This window comes from Manacus candei, unplaced genomic scaffold (genome assembly GCF_025592945.1).
Source record: "Manacus candei isolate 608988 ecotype Guabito, Panama unplaced genomic scaffold, ASM2559294v1 h1tg000034l, whole genome shotgun sequence".
Classification (NCBI taxonomy): Eukaryota; Metazoa; Chordata; class Aves; order Passeriformes; family Pipridae; genus Manacus; species Manacus candei.
Window position 1 is genome coordinate 5,225,722 of NW_026138082.1, and position 19,593 is coordinate 5,245,314.

The 19,593-nt window shown below is 38.5% G+C and overlaps 1 protein-coding gene across 4 annotated transcripts in view; it reads right to left on the reverse strand.

Annotated features, from left to right (window-relative positions):
* Positions 1 to 14,382, reverse strand: part of LAMA2 (laminin subunit alpha 2) — a 357,383-nt gene extending 343,001 nt beyond the window's left edge. For 2 of the 4 annotated variants that reach the window (XM_051792082.1, XM_051792081.1), the window contains exon 1: positions 14,202 to 14,370. In XM_051792082.1, coding sequence (XP_051648042.1) covers positions 14,202 to 14,292 — 91 coding nt within the window. In that variant the 5' untranslated portion in view covers positions 14,293 to 14,370. Of the gene's footprint in view, positions 1 to 14,201 lie in introns of all 4 variants that reach the window. The other 2 variants (XM_051792084.1, XM_051792083.1) reach the window with 2 other exon arrangements.
* Between the last annotated feature and the right edge of the window lie 5,211 nt (positions 14,383 to 19,593).

Here is a 19,593-nt window from a genome sequence, read left to right on the forward strand (position 1 = left end):
AGCATTTTAAGACGGGTAACAAAATCCAGATGCAAATGTAGGGCATTACTTTTTAACCTTTATTTCAATTTATAACTTCCTCTTTCTGTTGTTCAAATATCAAGTTTCCAAGAGTTTGTTATCAAAGACAAAAAAGTAGGCTGTGATCAGATTTAGAAGGCCACTAAACTTCTACATCCTTCATGCATTACTTGTCCTTCTAGGGTCTGACTCTGCAAACACCAAGTATTCCTCTAACAATAACTGGGTACTTATTAAAAATCCTATACTTAGCACACAAGTATTTGTAGAACAAGAACACTGGAAGTGTAGTAGTCTTAAACAAAGAACAGTATCTCTAACTATTTACACACTTCTTTCTGCGGCCAGTTTCACCACTCTCTCCACACCACCAAGGATTGCCCTAATACAAATATCTTATTTTAAAACCACATACTTGCCACGTTGTTATTTTTCTAGTCAACTGATACATATGGAGCTAATAATCCATATTCACAAAGACTGCAATAACAAAATACATGTGAAGTATACATATCTGTGCATGATGGCAGGTATTGCTTAAAAAACATCACCCAGAAGAGTTTTCTGGAATATTGTGCCAGAATACTCATATCTGGGAAGGAAACTTGACTACAGACTCTCTCTGTTTGGGTCAGAGGATTCAAGCAGATCAATTACAAATTTTAAGGAAAACAAATAATCCCGCACTGCACATTTCAATTTGTTGAATGCAATAATAAACCATAGAGCACCTGACTTCAGAAATGTTGCTATTTTTCAAAAGTACATTCTGAAAAGAGAGCCTCTTCCTTTGTAAAAAAAAAAAACATAAAAACTGTCACTTCCGACAAAGATACAGGTTGGCGCACAAATTAATGTGTTTCTCAGACAACAACATATTTTCAAGAGAAGCACTACTTCTGTTTCCAGGTCTATTAAAATAATACTGCTGAGCCTTTTTTATCGGGCTGAGTGCACCTCATCTTTCCCTTTCAGGTCTTGTATCAAGTAAACTGTCAGATCCAAGGGGAAGTTCACCTGTAGGCAGAAGACATGAACCTACTAGACTGAATAATATTAATAGAATAATAAAATTAATTCAGTATTCCATTATACATCCACTATATCAAAAGCACAATGCACTTATCTAAATAGCATTGTACAAGTCTCATTTATGAATGTGGAAAGAACAGCTTAGCTCACCTTCCATGTACACATCTATTTTAGACAGACATAAGTAATTTCAATTTAATGGAAGTTATGCAGAAACATTCCATAGAGAATGAACACAAAAAGACTTCTTACAAGGGTGGGAAATACGATCTGTCTCTATTCAAGAATGTTCTTAATACTATTTAAAAAAGCAAAGTACCTCAGAATAGCTACAATCTCATTGTTTCTCCTTACAGTCTATATTGACACAGCTAGGTCATGTCTAAGGGCCATCTGTCTGCTTTAAACTACATGGTCTTTATCTCAGTCCTACACCCATAGTCTATTATCAAAAACACAGATTCACTCAACATTGTTCCCAAATTCCAAAAGTCCTAGATAATTTATTTGGTTGGAATTTTAATGCAACTCAGTAACATGGAGTAATTCTAAACATTATATATGTTGCATCTTAGGTAGAGCAATATATATTGTGATGCAATCAAAGTCCTCCAATGTATAGTACAGCACACTGGGGATAAAAACTGATTTAAGATTTTAGTAAGAAAATATTCACTAACAACAATAACTAGAGTTAAAATAGGTTAAAATTTCAAGGTTTGTTTTAAAACAAAGCTGAAAAGATATTCAGGAGGAAACAGCTTGTGTGTGCTTGCCAATTTAAAAAAAAATTAAAGCAAATACACTCACTTTCAGGTTAATTATATTTCTTAGGGGAAACTAAGGCTGACAAGTATCACATCTTAAAATCTCTTTAGGTACAATAACACTGAATACACTCTTACACATTAAATCCACTTTGAAATCTAAAATAAGATGTCAGATACAATTAGCTTTGCTAATAAAAATTAATCTAAGTTCTTTCAGAATAAGCCTCTAAAACCTCAGACTTACTTCTTAAGATACTTTATCCAAGAAATGCTGAATCCTTTGCTGAAGTTTCTTTGCACTGGTAAAAATTACAAGAATTATTTGTACATAGAGAATTATATACCTATTTGGAATTACCCTTCATCAGGTTTTTCAAAAAACATAGATACACTCCTAACTGCATATGTAGGAGTGATTAATGTTTATGAAACAGAACAGTGGGATTCCAGAAGTACCATCTGACGACATGTCAATATTTTGATCCTCACAGACTTAGAACAGCTGTTTCTTCATCCCAGCTGAGACAGTGAAAACATCTTAACTTCAACACAGGAAAGTTTAATTCCTAACAAAAGTCTCCTACGGATGGATCTGTATGTGTAATTTTAAAGAGCTTTCCCTTGCATACTATTTCCACAATTAGTTTATCTTAAAAGTTAGTTGGTTTGTTTACTGCTAAGGTATCTTTATAGAGTCGAGGGAGCTGATACAAATATGGAAACAAAGCCTCATTTAAACAAGAAACAACACTAAATACTTCTTAATAGCTCTCTGTAGCCACTCACTCCTTAGTTTTCAACTATAGCTAATACTTCAGTTTAACAATTCATTCTGACACCCCTGGGACTCTCTGGCCCCTCATGTTCTTCCAGACATTGTAGAAATAAACAGCTTACACACAAATATGTTAAGCAGAACATTAAGACAGAACAAAATGTTATGTTCTGCATTGTATGCTCCCTCTATAATGACTTGGAATTCAAGTCTTGCCACAAGGAAGCCAGTAAGAATTTCACTGTAACTTTGAGCAAACCTAACTTTCACTCTAAAATGAGTACATATCACACAATTTTTATCAGATAAAGAAAAATCAGGTAGTGAATGAAAGAAAATTATTTTGTTGGACTCTGTGTGGATTTGGTTTAACAGGGAATACATAAGTTCAGTTTCACTTCTAGAAAATAATTGTACAGGAACTGTCATACTGTAGACAGATGCTACATTTTTAAACTAATTCCAGAAGTGATTTAAAGGTCTGCTGTGCAGAATAGAATGGCTTTTTAACATGAAATTTAATAATTACTTGAGTTTAGGAAACAGATTGAGGAGATTAATTTCATCTCATTCTAGATTGTCCTAATAATGTTGACTCACTTTGAAACCAAATGTTATATTACAAAAATACTTAGATCAATTAATGGATTAATTTATCAATGGGTTTTCAGTTAATTGGAAGTATTTATTTTCATACCTTTCAGCCAAAATTCCTTCTAATTTCTGGAAACAACTCTATTCCATGTGGCTCTAAGGAGAGTATAAGAGTGCCCTACACGAACCATGTTTGAAGTGACAGCATAAAGACTCCCAGTCACATTTGACCTTAGGGGTATATCAAGTAATTTTAGGCAAACACTGCTCAGCCAGTCAGCTTCTTCAGCACACAACTGATAGCTCATGCAATAATTACTGGGAAGAAAACTCTGTATTGTCATAACAGCAACATCAGGCCTGATCAGCCTGGAGAACAGAAGGTTGTGTGGAGACCCCACAGCAGCCTTACAGTGAATGAAGAAGGCCTACATGGAAGCCAGGCTTGGAACTGGTTGGAACTGTAACTGCCTGGAACTGTATTGATAGGATAAGGATTAATGGGTTCAAACTGAAAGAGGGGAAATTTAGGTTAAATATACAGAAGAAATTCTTTACTGTGAAGGTGGTAAGGCACTGGAACAGCTTGCCCAGAGAAGTGGTGAATGCCACCAGTGTTCAAGGTCAGTTTGGATGGAGCATCAAGAACATGGTCCTCTGGGAGATGTCCCTGACCATGGCAAAGACATTGAAACTAGATGATCTCTAAGGTCCCTTCCAATCCTTCTGTGATTCTATGCAATAAAGACTCATAATAGCAGAGGAAGAGAGGTAGTAGTTAAAGACCATGTTAAAATAGGAGTTGTTTTCACTCTGCAACAACTTATACCAAAGCCTTACTTTTCCTAACTTGTTCAAACTGCCTGTTCAGTGACATTTTCTGTGCTGTGCTTCTTCATGTTTCCAGGCATAAGTCTTTCCATGAAAATTTTTGCAAATAAAATTAAGGAAAAGTGAGACTGAGAATTTCTTGCGTGAGAAATGTGCAAGTGGTTTGTTTCACAAATGCACAGAACCAAGGTGAACGATTAAAACCTCAGTCTACATTCAAGCTACAACAGATTTCACCATTTTTGAAGCAGACTGTCTACAATCGTCCCATATTTCACAGAGATGGTGAGATTCACATGAAAAGTGATGGTCTATAAATGACTGTCTGTAGAACTGGAATTCCTGATGGCTCACAGCACCTTACAATTAGATACAGCAGAACACTTACTAGTTACTGGATCTTTAATAACCAAGTCATAAAAAATTGACTGCACCCTGTTTAACGGAATGTTGCATTTTCTCACGTTAAGTGACAAAGAGCAGTTCTGCAGACCACTACTAGGATTGCAACAAATTACTGAATAGCTTCCAATATAACTAATGTTCATATCTACCAATTCAATTTAAGACTAATTCCATCCCAGACAGGTCAAAGCCTTTATGAATTTTTCCATAAATTTAGTTCTCTCCTCTTTTTCTGTGATATCGTAGTTTAAGATATTCAGGCATATTCTGAAATGCTCTTCTGAAAACCCAGGTCTACTACAATAGCCTTTATTAATATGTCTAGTACAAATGCTTTGACAGCTTGCCCATACAATAAGAAAACCTTGCTCTGGGTCTTGCCAATACAACATATTTATCCATGTATTTACTAAATCTATGCTTTACTATGCCTACAACTATATTCATTTCTAAGACTATAGTGACAAGTTTACTGTGTGAGGCATTTTTAAATATTAACATCATATCTGCAGGCTTCCATTTCCCCTCTAATGAGGCTGTTCATATAACCTGTTCAACAATCAGTTATATACTGATATTACTTCATCAGCACTTTCACATCAAGTTCTTTACAACCTTCCATAAGTCTCAGATTCAAATACCTATTTCTCCTAGAGCTACTGAGCTGATACCATTTATTAGCCTTAAATAATCTATATCAAAGCTGGTTCCTCAAACATTTTCACGCTAACAACAAATCTTAGATCCAGAGTTGATAACTTGATAAATTAGCATTTCTTTCCTCCTTCATCTGCTGTTTAGATCAAAATCCGAGCACATTAGCTATCTGTGACATCTATAGTGCTAAACACAATCAGAAATTACTGTGTATGTTTCATTGGTTTGCTCATCACCACAGTTCTTCTCTTCAACTACTTTATTTCTGCCTATATGGCACTTCTATTTTAGTCCTAAAGAGCCTGGAATATAAAGACAAGGTTTCATATCAGCAAAGGTAATTCTTGAAGCAAAAACCTTCATTTCTTAGCAGTCATCTCACAGAATTTTAAACTATTTTTATTTCATTCTTACAGATAGGCATAAATAGTCCTTGTCTCCCAAACTTTTCCCTCAAAAAGTATCTTATGTTCCTCAAGCAATGTTTTTTTAAGATAACCACTGACAAACTGTGCAAACTTGTGTATCTGCAAGCTTTGTGCTCAAAAGTCACAAAGGTGACAAATTTTATAGGTAATAGAAAACATAGAAACAGTGCACAAAAACTATACATGCAGTTTTACAGTGTCCAAAATAATGTACTAAACCAAGCATTGATCTCTCTCTTTCTAGTGGCTCACATGCAATTTTACTACTTTGAATGATATTATGGGACTTCATCAAGGTGAAGGCAAAAAGCAGACCAGCAGAACAAGTAGTTACATAAGAACCTCTGAATCATAGAACATTTAAATAGATGTTTTTGAACAAATAGATATTGTAGGTGGAAGCAAAGTACTGCACAAACAACCACAGATGTGTTAGCATCACGAAGAACCAATACATTAGAGCACAGTTGTATCCACTGATTCCTTTAGATATTATCATCTAAGAACAACAGCCCAAAGTGAAATCATGAGACTAACAACCCTGACCAAAGATAAGGTCTATCTTTAATAAATATACAAATGATCTAGTCTAACAACTTGAGTTCTACTTTATTCTTCTGGGACAGTGTCTCATTTCCCCAAGAACTGACTCAAGCTCCCGACGAAGATGAAGCTGATTTCTTATTGTTGCACTCCCCAACACTTTTATATTCCACAGAAGTTCTTTCACCAATTAAACTATGAGTTTCAAAGTCAGTTTTAAATAACTCCTACTAATATGGCAAACAGGTTCATTGCATTTTACCCTCTAGTTAACAAGCTATGAAGTTGATACAAGCATTTAACTATTAATTTTTCTGGTAAATGACTGTCATGTTCTCTATGTCAAAGCTGCAGCAGGGGGAAGAAGCTGAAGTTGCATGCATAATCAGTGATTATAGGGTATGCATGTAAAAGCTTCCCACCTACTCTGAATTTAGAAAATATTTGCCATATTTACTACATAAGCATACCAAAAGTGACACTTGCATAAACCCTAAACCCACACAACATACAACCTTAACATAATGGAACTAATTTAGAAGGTTGTGCCCAGCTGTAGAAAGACAGTGTGCTTAAGTGAATAATTTGGTGTGCATATTACAAATATATTATTCAATTAAGGGGGGGGGGGGCTTCCAATGGTAAAAAAAGCCTTTTTGTGTGAGGGCTCAATCATCTTTAAAAAGGAATGATTAACAGAAGATATTCTCCAGTTGTACCAAAATCAAAAGTCAATGAGTAGCATACTCTGTTTTATGCCATGCACTATATATGGGAATTCTTATATTCACAATTGGGATTTTTCCACAATTGTCATAAAAGGTGAACTAAAAATTATCCACAGGGATGAAATGGTATCGAGAATTGTTTTTTCAGGTAACATTAATTAATTCAGTATTGTCAATGATGGCTCAAGGTTTAACAAACAAAATGTACTTGTGATGGTCTGCAATCATCCTTTTGTTGACACTACAAAAAATGCATGTGTAATTCACACAGTTAAATTAGATGTGCAACTTCACCACATTCAAATCACCAGCTCTGGGGTTTGTACAAACACACATGTTCTGTTACTGGTGGTTTCATGTATCAAATACAAAAGCCCTCTATATTTTACTATGTTACTTTGTACTCTGTAAACTTTTTCTTGTTAGGTAGAACTCTGTAGCTTTCAGAGGAATCCAGACTATTCGTGTTCCCACCATTACAGACAGGCTTCAAAAATGCACAAATCAAAAATGCACTAATCAAAAAATACTTATCACTGCAGCATAGTATTTTATCATACATATTCAGAAACATAGCAATATGTAAAAATAACACTATTTATTTATTCCTTATCCCAGTCTAAAAGTTATTCAGCAACAAATATATAGCAATAGTTCTGCATTCCCAGTGCAGGACATACTCCAGGAAAGTTAATATATAATGTATTTCTTTGTAATAGAGATTACCCAGACATTTCTGTGGAATGGGATTACAGGTTGTTGAGCATCCAGCATAAAGAGAGTAACAAACTGCCATGTTCAGCATCTCCCATCAAAACCTAAAGGTAGCCTGAGTGAAAGTGGCACTAAAAACTCTCAGGGTTCATCTGTGGAGTTAGGATTTATGCAGAAAACCAAACTGAATCCTAAATAAACTATTACTACCACTGGAAGTGTGCAGAAAAACAGTGCTTTTGATTTCTTTTTCTTGCACCTCTAAGCTCCCAATTGCCAGTTCCCAGCTTTACTCCATTTTCCTGTAGCAGTGGGAAATACACTACAGTATATTTAGAGGCATTCATCATTCTGATTCTTTCTAATTGCCCTCAAAGAACACCCCCACTCATTGGGGTAGGTGAAGAATGACAATTTGCCATTAAAAAAAATTCATTTTTATATAGTTATAAAAATATTTTTTAATACTATTCCGTTCACTTTTAGGTAATTTTCTTTTTTATTACATCTTAAATCCATGAATTATGAAAGTAGTAGATACACACGTCAGTTGGGACGGAACAAGGCATTGTAATGGTATTTGGATAATCCACTCTGCAGGAATGTTCATTATTCTTCCTGAGGTTTCACAAGAGTTCCCTGGCATAATACTGCTACAGCTGCTTTACAGTCTAATGTTATTACAAGGTCTGATTCAACGATAATGTCTGCTAGAGGAATCTGGCAGGGAGCAAGAGTCCTATGAAAATCCTTGTGACGCTAAGGTGTAACTAATGGACACTGAACTGCTGCAAAAACTGTGGGTAGTAACAGCTATTTGTTTTGAGCGTTGTAAGACTCCTGAGGGATCTTTATTATTTGTCAGTACAAAAATCACTCAAATCCAAGTTATTTTTTCTGGAAATCTTATAATTTTTCTAAGAAAAATAAATTGTAAAAACAAAAAGTCTAATCTCAACCTTATCTATGGTACAGAAGTGGTCCAAAATCATTGTCATTTACTTCAGTAGCTCTTTTATCTACATTTTTGGATTGAAGAAAACATAGAAACTGCAGAAAATCAGGAACTAGGAATTGGCTATCAACAGCGGCTGATAAAAGAGAATAAATAACACCAGCAGGAGCCAGCTCATGAAATAGCTTCACTGGCAAACATAAAGAATTCACTTTCCCATTTAAAACACATGCATGGAATAAAGTTTAACAAACATAATGTATTTTACATATGTAAGGAAGATTTGGTCTATATTATTGTTACTGTAGCCTAAGTGTGTGACATAATGACCTCTCATACTCTAAACAAAACTCTTATTCAGGAGAAAAATATCCAGTAATTAAGGAGTTATGAAAAAAGTTGGGAAGGGAAAGGAGATAATCAGGCATGCCAGTTCACATTTGCATGTATTTGTGTCCTATCACCATTTTTGACCTATAAATATAAGGAGTCTGGACTTCTAGGGGAAAAAAAAAAAAAGAGAAGAAAAGAAAAAACAACCCTGCACCAGGAATTCATGCTGTCTCTTATTCCAAAATACTATAATCTCAAAAAACTGTCAGTCCAAGTAGCTGGATAAGAAATTAGAACATGTGTGGGCGGATTCCTTCCTCCAGCCTGAATTAATTAAAAGTGATTGTTTGCAGTATTATTTTAAAGAGGATTTCTGGAACAGGTTAAAGAACCCCTGTTCTGACTTTAGTATTTCAAGACTAATAAGAATGACTCATGTAAAAAACTTGGAGGAAAAATTAATAATAAGGGTGCTAAACATAAAGTGCATCTTATCATCTTATGTTCTTAATTGTTGCTTGGAAAAATTCACACATTCTTGTACAAGGCCTGCCTCATTCAGTTTGGCTGTGGTTATTTCTAGTTAAAGCATGTACACAAAAAACTCACATATTCACGTCTCCAGTCAGTCTGGGCAATTCTACCTATTTCTAATACCTTAGGCTGGCCCCTAATTACTACGTTTTCCTTTTTCACATTCTAAACCTGAAACATATATTAATTCCCTCTTCTTTCATTTCCTGAGTCAGTTATTAAACTATCAGAAAGTCATATGGACAACAGCTTTGAAGTAAAAAATTACATGTAATCACAATGTATATTTGAGAGCAGCATCTCCCAAAATTTTGGGGCTGATTAATCCCTATTAATCAGGCAGCACTAAATACTGCTAGAACTGATCATGGTCTTGTACACGCACATTTAAATAAATAATAACAAAAAACAAAACCAAAAACAAACAAACAAAACCCCCCAAAAAACACAAAAAAACCCCATCAGAAATCACGATTTCCAAAAATTTATCTCCCAAAACATTCAGTAGCATATAGAATGACTGTAAAAAAGGGACACACTGAATGTACTATACTGCAATATGCCTTCAGTGACCAAGGCTTGTTACCTGTCATGAAATCCTGAAACTTGATTAAAGAACTCCTTTTTAAAAATAAAAAAAAAATACACAGAATTTTACATATTGTAAGATGCCTATCCTCCACAATAGATGTATTCTCCTTCATATTCTTGAATCCAGAGTCCTAGACATGTTAACTTAGACAGACTGAATGGATTAGATAATGGTTAAATTCTACCTTTCTTCTAGCAGAAGATAAAGTACTTTGGGACTCTTTCTCTCAAAAAGCCATGGATTTTCAGTAATTGTATCTTAAAGATTTTTACATTGTTTTATTGTATCCTAAAGACTTTAACATTGTTTTCATATTTGTTGATATTGGACAACAGATTCAAAATTTATTTAGGTTGAGAACAAGCTAATAAACAATCACCTAAGCCCTGTTTTCTCAGGAAAGTAGAATGCAAATTTTAGCAACTAAATCTTTAACAAGTTCTGTTCTCCAAATAAAGTCAGCAGAATGTTTTGAATGTTTAAATGCCATTATCCATTATAGAAATGCTTTCCATTTCAAGATTACAGCTAAGTAGCCTTGGTCATTTTTGAAATTGACCTTACTTCAAAGAGGTCCCTATGAAGAAATAGGAAACTTGACTTTTGCTTTACCAGATTTCATTAACAAAGCATCTGGACATTTTTTATCCTGGGAAACAGAATCTAAGTCTACACAACATTCTTCATTCTTAGTATCTGAAATATTAAAATTATGTCCCATTAGCCTTCTCTCTTGACTTTTCAGAATACAGGATACAATATGCACACATGCTTGTGTGTGGGAAGGAATCTTGTAACTCCTCATTTCCATGAAATAACAGGGAGAATACAGTTTTGAACTAAACTCCCTGGAAACTTGCTTAAAAAACCCACACCTACAGATAGACATAAAAATATTGACCAACCTGCCACCATCCATTGCCTAACAGACTGACACTAGTCATACTCTGTTAACACCAGGCTGATTTCACTCCTCATTTCTCGGTGAGAAATTTCACTTTGACATTATAAGCATCCTATACACACCACCTCTTGGAGTCAACTTACACTTCCTTCCACACATGCTAAAAGCACCTGTACTTCATGAATTATCTCCACTGATGTCAGCAGCTGGCACCACAGATCAAGTTACTGTGCAGTGTATGTTCCTTAGCCCTGTCCCTACTATTCACACCTTTCACAGACAAATAACTTCCATTCTGTCTCATGGCAGACACTTAGACCTTTTAATAAAACCATGAGTTCAAGACCAAAAGCAAGTCATTCATTACTTTCTAAACTACTCTTTTGATTTTCTCAAATTCCACAGAGAATGGAACCAAGGTTCAAGATTCAAAGGAATATTACATAGCACTTCAGTATGACTTCAAGTTATGCATATCATTAAGAAACACTGTTACAGAACGCACATGCCTTTCTGGTTCTGATTCTTCTATTTTCTGCGAAATTGTGCTTGTTTCAGCGGGGGTAGAGTTAATTTTCTTCACAGTGGTTGGTATAGGACTGTGTTTTGGATTTGTGCTGAACACAGCAATGATCATATAGAGATGTTTTTGTTATTGATGAGCAGTGCTTACACAGAGACAATGCCTTTTCTGCTTTTCATACTGCCACGCTGGTGAGAAGAGCGGGGTGCGTGGGAGGTTGGGAGAAGACACAGCCAGGACAGGTGACTCAAACTGACCAAAAGGATATTTTATACCATGTGACATCATGCTCAGTATATAAAGTGGGAGGAAGAAGGAGGAAGGGCAGGACATTTGGAGTGATGGCATTTGTCTTCCCAAGTAATAGTTATGCATGATGAGGCCCTGCTCTCCTGGAGATTGCTGAACACCTGCCTGCCCATGGGAAGCAGTGAATTAATTCCTTGTTTTGCTTTGTTCGAGTGCGTGGCTTTTGCATTTCCTGTCTTTATCTCAATCCACAAGTTTTATAGCTTTAACCTTTCTGATTTTCTCCCTGATCCCACTGTGGTGGGAGTGAGTAAGGGGTTGCATGGTGCTTGGTCAATGGCTGGGGTTCAGCCATGAGAGAAATTCTACATGACTACTTAGTGTTCAAAAAACAAAAGAACTAATAATGTGTAGCTGAAAAAATAAATCAAACCCAAACCAAAAAAATTTAAAATTAACTCCAGGTTTCTGACCACAGTAAATCTTTTAACAATTTAAAAATGGGGAAAAAAAATTGTAACAAGAACAGCAACAAGAAAAGAAATACAGACTGTTCTCATCTTTGAGGTGCAAAATGTTCTTGAACTGTTCTGTTCTAAAAAACAACATGGGAATTCATTGTCATGTCTCAAATACTGTTTTTCAAAGCATTGCAGCTCTGTTACATAATTTTCTCCGCAGACATCCGACTGATGCTAACAATTAGTGAGCAATACTTACCATACAATGTTATGGTTATTACCAAATAACTATTAAGTGGAAAAACAAAAGTTGTAAGTCTAAATATATAAACCATGGGTCCAGTAACATTCTTGTACTTGCTAAAAATCCCTCGAGGCTCCAGTGAAGTCAGACTTTTCAAACTTTTCGCATTAGAGAGGAGTTCATTACCTCTTTGCCTGAGCAACATAGTGACAGCTACATAGTGCTAGCACCTCCTAGCAGTTGTAAAAGATTTTAGAAATTTTGAAGACAGTAAATGGCATAAAACTTTGACAGGCCAGCACTTGAATTCAACTGTGAAGTTTAGAAGGTCTCATCAGCACATTAACATTTAATTAAAAGCTGTAGTGTTCCCCATTGGATTACCAGAATTTAGTTATAACATAATATCAGCGATGCAGCAAATGAACGCCAAAGACACCCACTGCTAATTTAAAAGGAAAATAATGAACATATCCCTTCACCGCAGAGGTTAAAAAAAATGGTACTGCATAAAGAAGAGGATATTCTCCAAAAGTATCTCCATGTATGTGAGTGAGAGAATACTAAAAGAAATGTGAAATCACTATTTTTCTAGCTGAAAAATGAATTAGCTGGCAGGCAAAAAAAAAAAAAAAAAAGAAAAGAAAAGAAAAAAAAGAAACAGCAAGAGGAAATTTACTATATTTTAAATTCTCTAATTTTAAAATCTCAGTCTTCAATGTTTCCCAATAAATCATCATCTAAACACAGTCTAATTCTGGATGAATTTTTATCTGCACAGATACTTGATCAACTGTCGTTTATCCTCACATGGTAAAATTCATATTAAGGAGTCAGCTGTTTGAGATATGTTTTCTCATGAAACGTCAGTGCACCATGTTTTCCAAAGTAAACCCCAAATTGTAAAAATTCCTAATCCATAGTGTTCAGCCTACAGTGTGACATCAGGGTCAAAGGGAAGCTAGTTGTTAATCCAGTGGCTTTAATTAGTTTTATTTTGACACACCCACAGTATCTCCTCACTGAATTCATTTCATCAAGGCTAAAAATGTAAAGAGCAGCAAATGTAAGCACCAGAAGGAATACTGTGAGCTGAACAATGCTTTTAAGGATTTCCTATGAGACCTGAGAAATTGAATAAAGATTATTTCTCCCATACCTGTACAACACCCTTTTTGATCTTTACACAGAACACCAACTTAAAAAACAAACAAAACCCCAGTAGTGTCAACACACCTAAACGCTGTATAAAGAAGATGATGGTATATGTAAGACATTGACTGCCCATGCATGTACCCATACAATTGATTCTGTCCCCATCTCAGTCGTGGTTAGTTTATAACACCGGGATAAGAGCATCAAATTGTCACCTGAAGTAAAAGCAGCCCGGGCTTTCAATGCTAAGCTTCCCCCACCACAGAGATGTCAACAGATGGGCACACCCCGGGTGGAGGAGGGCTGCCAGCAGATCAGCCCGTAGCGACTATGCGACTCTTCGGGAACAAGGACACATCCTCCAGCCTCCCCTCAACTATAGCGACAATGATTTGCCCCCCCTCCGCATTCAGTCACAGCGCAGCCCAACTGAGCCGGGACATCAAGCGCGTGTGTGCGGTACCGGGAAGGGCAGCGGGATGCGGGATGTGCCGGGGCTGCAGCGCAGCTCCCGCCGGCCGCCCCGCGGGACCGCCCGCGACAGCCCCTCCGCGGCCCGGCCACAGAGGTACCGGCGGCGGTGCCGAGGCCCCTCTGCAGGCTGGGGGCTACTCCTCACGCTCGGTCTCCGTCCCCTCGGCCCTCCCGTCACCACAAGGGCTCCCGAGCTGGTGGCAAGGTCGCCTCCCCCTCTTGTCCGCCGCAGCCCCGGCCAGGGGGTGAGGCACGGACGGGCTCCCCGCTCCCCTATACCTCTCTGCAGCGGCGGCGGCGGCGATGGCGACTGGCCTCGGCTGCCGAGCGCTGCCAGGAGCAGAAGGAGCGGCAAACTTTCCCGTGCCATGGCTCCCGGGCAGCCGAGCTGCCGAACCGTCCCGCCGCGGGACAGCCGGGCGAGTGAGCCGCGGCGGCCCGGGACAGGACACCGCGGTGTCCAGCGCAGGGAGCAGGACACACCCCTGTCCCCCCCGCACACCCCGCCCCGCCGCCAGACCGCCGCTCCCGGGGCGGCTGGAGAGCGAGAGGGGCCGGTAGGCACCGAGGGGCCGGAGGGCCGAGCGCAGCCCCCGCAGGAAGGGGCGCGCATCGGGAAGGGAGCGAGTCGGGAGCGCCGTGGAGGCGCCGCCATGGGGGAACACGTGGCTGGAGCGCCGCGCGAGGAGGGCAGCACGTGCCCGCCCGACGGCCGCTCCCGCCAGTTGGGAAGTATTGCCGGCTGGAAGTGTCCTCGCCATCTCGAGTATTTATCGGGTTATCTGAGGGAGAGAAAAAATACCTGTGCTGGGGGGGTGAGGGGGGGTGTCGAGGAGCTTTCCGGGAAGGCATTCAGGAAATGAGGATTGGAAGTGAGTCAAACATGTTTTTCCTGCTGTGCCTGGGAGTAATATGTCATTGATAGCCACCTATGACGAGAAAAAAATCTGTATCACTGCATAAAGGAAAAATTAGCTTTGCATTAAAATAGAACGTTGATTAAAGTCTGTTACATAGTTTTCCTGAAGTAAATAATGCTTTAAAAAAAAACCCCAGAAACTGTTAAAAACCAGGTTTCATCATGGAACAGAGAGGTTTCCAACCTGCGTGAGAGCACACTGAGAAAGAACATCATAGGCTGTTGGAACGAATGAGGTGGGCTGAACTCACAGCGTATCTGTGGCACAAAACCAGGATTGTGCTGGCAGGCTGTTTCTGACTTGCGTGGTCAACCCTGCATCTTCAGAAGTCTTGTAACACTGCACTTGAAAGTGAGCATTCCTTGTATTTCACATAGAGATTAAGCAATTATATTTATTTACTGAAATAAATACTTCAGTATCTATGCACTCATACACAGCTTTACTTGCTGGAATCAACACTGAGTAAGGCTGGGGATAAGCATGTGCGAGCCTGAGTTTGGTACAGTCTATTTCAGCTCTCAAACCACAGCATTTTCTGTTGGTAAATTTGTCTGTCACTTCAAACCCCAAGTTCGAAGAACGCTGCATTTTGCATATAATAGACTGTTGCCTTCAACCACGCAGCCTATTTGTTTCTGTCCCTGTCATCCCACTCCGAACTGACGTTCTTTCTCTTCACACTGACTGCTCGCTTCTGAGGTTTCACCCCGAACAGCCTGGGCTCTGCTTCTGGGAGTCCTGTTATTGGACACTCATTGCTTCCACGGCCTTTGGGAAACTGCTCTCCCTGCTCAGGGCAGCAACAATAATGCTCTTGTACGACTCTGCCATTTGTCACTCGTAAGTCGATGGAAAATACTCCTCTTGGCAAGTCCTCTTGCCAAGAGATGATGTGTGTGTGGTCTTCTGCACTTTTTACTGGAAAACCCAAGTTCAAGGTTCGTCTCAATGATTTTCATCTTGTCAACTATTTGCTTTGTTGTGGAAGTATACATAGTCAGGGAGCTGGGAGGGACAAAGAGGGAAATGGTGTTTATGACTCTCTCCACAGTTTTATCACTATCACTATTTAGTCCATAAACTGTTTCCCTACAAGCAGTAACAGACACTTCTTTTTTCTGACTGCTTCTCTCTCTGCAATTTCCTTCATGCAAAAATTTTGACTGCAAGGAATTGTGCATATATGCAAGAGGAGTAAGCTAGGGAATTGTTAAGTACAACAAATAAGGTAAAAACTCTTCACCCCGAGTATATGGCAGTAACTTGGAGAATTCAATGCCAGTTTCATACGTAGGGATCTGACTACATTGACACTGGGTTGATCAACCATTTATTGGTTGAATTTGGTCAAGCATGGTGGCAGCCACTGAATGAAAGCCATACCAGCATGAGTTGCATACTCCCCCAACTGAAGAAATTCTTTCCAGGGCTCCAAAAGGTGCAAGCGCTGCGGTGAGTTTGAGGTAATACTTCAGAGGCAGACTGTAGAAACTGAAAGTGAGACCTGAAGGCAGAAACCTTTGCTGCTTTGTGTAAAGGTCTCATTAGATCTGAGGTATCTGCAAAATATCTCCATGACTTGTAAATTTAAGATCAATAGCAGATTGGTTGTAGGGGTCTCTAGTTCTCCAAATACCGGTATTACACCAATATTAAATACATGTTCAACATGTTATTTGCCTGAGCTTTTATTTGAACCAGCTTTTCCTGCTGTTGAGCCTGTGTAGTCTTTAACTAAGAGAAGGTGTTGTGAGAAAGCCTTGTTTCAGTTCAGCGACACTGCTGGTGTACCCAGGTAACCCCATCACCTATCAGAGCCACTGTGCACTAACTCACTGTGCACCAGAGCTATAAACTTTAATAGTTTGGGGACACCAAGAGGCAAGATATGCCAGGATGACCTACTGACCTATTCAATGATTTTTCACCTCTGATCCACAGGAAATAATTTCATACTATAAAATGCCAAGTTGTGTCAAGAAGCAACAAGAGGGGGCTGCCTCGAAAGGAGAAACAAGTTGGAAGCTGAAGTGACATCACTGAGGCAGGCAGGGCACTGGCCTTAACACCAGGGCTTGATCCCACAGTACACAAATGCAGGAGAAACAGATCTGAGGGTGATAACCAGGATCAAACAAAGTTACAGATCTCCAGACAGATTCATAGGGAGAAGACAGATCTGAGGTCAAGCCAAGAGGTCAAGTCTGCAAATCAAGGTCAGGATCAGTAAGGTGCAAAGCAAGGCATAGATGTAGCTGCAATGTAAAACAGTCTGAGGCTGAGGACAAGGGCTTGAGCTTAAATGCAGCATCTACTCCTTAAATGCAGTGGGAAACCAACAAGGTTTCTCCAAGCTCTGTGTCACACTGCCTGACACAAGGTTACATGGCCCTGCAAGGTCAGAGGTGGCCTTGAGCAAAGGCAGTCAAACCCATAGGTGAGGATACTAGGCTGCAGACCCTGTAGCTGCACTCAGAGTCATGGCAAACTAGATAATAAGCTTTTCAGCTACAGCAGTGGCTAAAGGGGCAATAACAATAGTGTGTACTGAGGACAGAACTGCTGGGCTGAAAGGAGAATGTGAGTAAAATCAAACAAGGACTCATCTGGGAGCCAATACGACTTAATATTTTCAAGACCTTTGCATAAAAGAGAGGTGTTTTTAAATTATTTTTGGTGATAAAATAAGATTGGGGAGGACCAATGTATATTTTATAAATTTATACATTTATGTATACCAATATACGTTCTGAATTTATACAATTTTTATTCTCAATGACTCAAATAGAGTAAAATAGAAGTTCCTGAATACTACAAGATCTTGGGTCATGCCAGTTTGAGCTAACAGTAACAGTTTCTTATGAGAATTAACAATAAAGAATATAACCTCAAACTCCTGGGTGGAAGTCAGTGAGTCACAAGGCATTTTTGAGTCACCAGAGACATGAAGCTATGAAATAAGCAAGTAGAGCCTAGGATACATAAAGCCTAAAATGATGGAAAATATTTCCAGTGAAGATGTGAAAATTAATACTGTTGCATCCCACCTAGGATATCATAGGGAATTATGATCATGCCTGTTCAAGAAGAATTTTTCAGACTTAAACAGTACAGAGGCCTCTGGGGAATGGAGAGCTTATCTGAGACACATAGATTAGAAGGGTTTGATTTGTTTAACCTAGGAGAATAAGATGTGAGACAGTTCTAAGTGTAACAGGGATATTAATGGATAGAATTGTCACAAAAGGAAAAGAACATAAGCAAGATGCAGATCAGTATAGGCTGGAAAAATGGAAGATGCTTTCTAATCATAAGGTATTGACACAGCCTTCTGTTAGGAGAGAAGAGGGAAAAAAATAATTGATTTAAAAGTAGAACTTGGCAGTTCTATGAAAGTCATTCCATGACAAAGTTGCCTGCAGAAGGCAGGAGGAATGGATTTGATGACCTGTGTAACCCTGTCCTATGTTCTTAAATGGTCTGTAATCAAAGGATAAAGAAAATAAACATGAAAAATGAGGTTTAAAGGATAGAGGGAAGAATCAGATACAGCACTTAGAATGAGTTGAAATGTGTGAACCACAAGAATCAAAGACTTAACCCATTTTAGGGTCAAGGTGAGACATAATTTGGACCCAAGTCAGAAACCAGATATGTCCTCATGCCAGGGTTGTGGTCACCCAAAGAAAATGTTAGGGAAGGGCCTGGCAAAAGACAAAATAAAGACAGACAACAGATAAAGAAATGAGATCTGTGACTAGGAATCAATATCAAAGCAGGGAACACAATTCAAGATCAAACTAGACAAAGGAGACATGAAAAAAAGAATGAATCTGACAGTGATAGAAAAGCATTCTTGTGAGACCCTCTGTTGCCAGGGTCACCAAGTACTGTCAGTTTAAAGGCTGATGCAGATAACTGTAGGTCAGAAAGTAATCCTGTAAAATTAAGGGGGGAAAGACAGGAAAAATAATCAAAAGAACAGGGGAGAATAGGGCAGACCTGGGCCAGGGTGGTAAAGAGAGAATAACTGATAATTTGACAGGAAAGGCTGTGAAGAGAAGGATGATGGCAATAGCAGTCACTGCATGCTGAGAAGACTAGAGTCAAGAGCAGAGTTGTTACAGTTTGATGATCTACAAATGACATCAGGATGGAGCTCATTTTGGAATAGAGCTCATTTGTTTCAACCCCTCCATTTTGCCTTGCTCACCATCCCTGTAATTAGACTAATTAGTGCACCCAAACCACTTATTGTCATTATTTTTCATTGACTCTTACAGATGAGCTAAATGCTCATCTATTAGTACCTTGATATTGGTACTTCTGCATAAAGAACAAACAGGAGTCATGTTCTTGACTAATATTGGATTCTGTGTGCCATTTGTAAGCACCACTCATTTCTGGTCTTGACTTCTAATAACTTTCTTTCTGCCTATGCTGCTATTTTAAGTAACTTTTGTTTTAATTTTGATCTTGTGAGGAAAAAACAGTTTGGAGAGCAATAGCAGTGGCATTATGTTGGCTTGTGTTTAGCTAAGAATATGAAGCAGAAAGCAAATAGAATTTCTTGGCCCATAATTAATTTTTACAACCAAGGCCTTTATGTACTCATAAATAATATACCTGTTGCAAAGCTTTTTGTGACTCTGTTTTCAGAGAATCAGATAGCTGCCAAAAATGACTGATTTTAATAGCTACTCATTACAAAGAAACTAGAGCTTACTCTGAAATGACACACAATCATT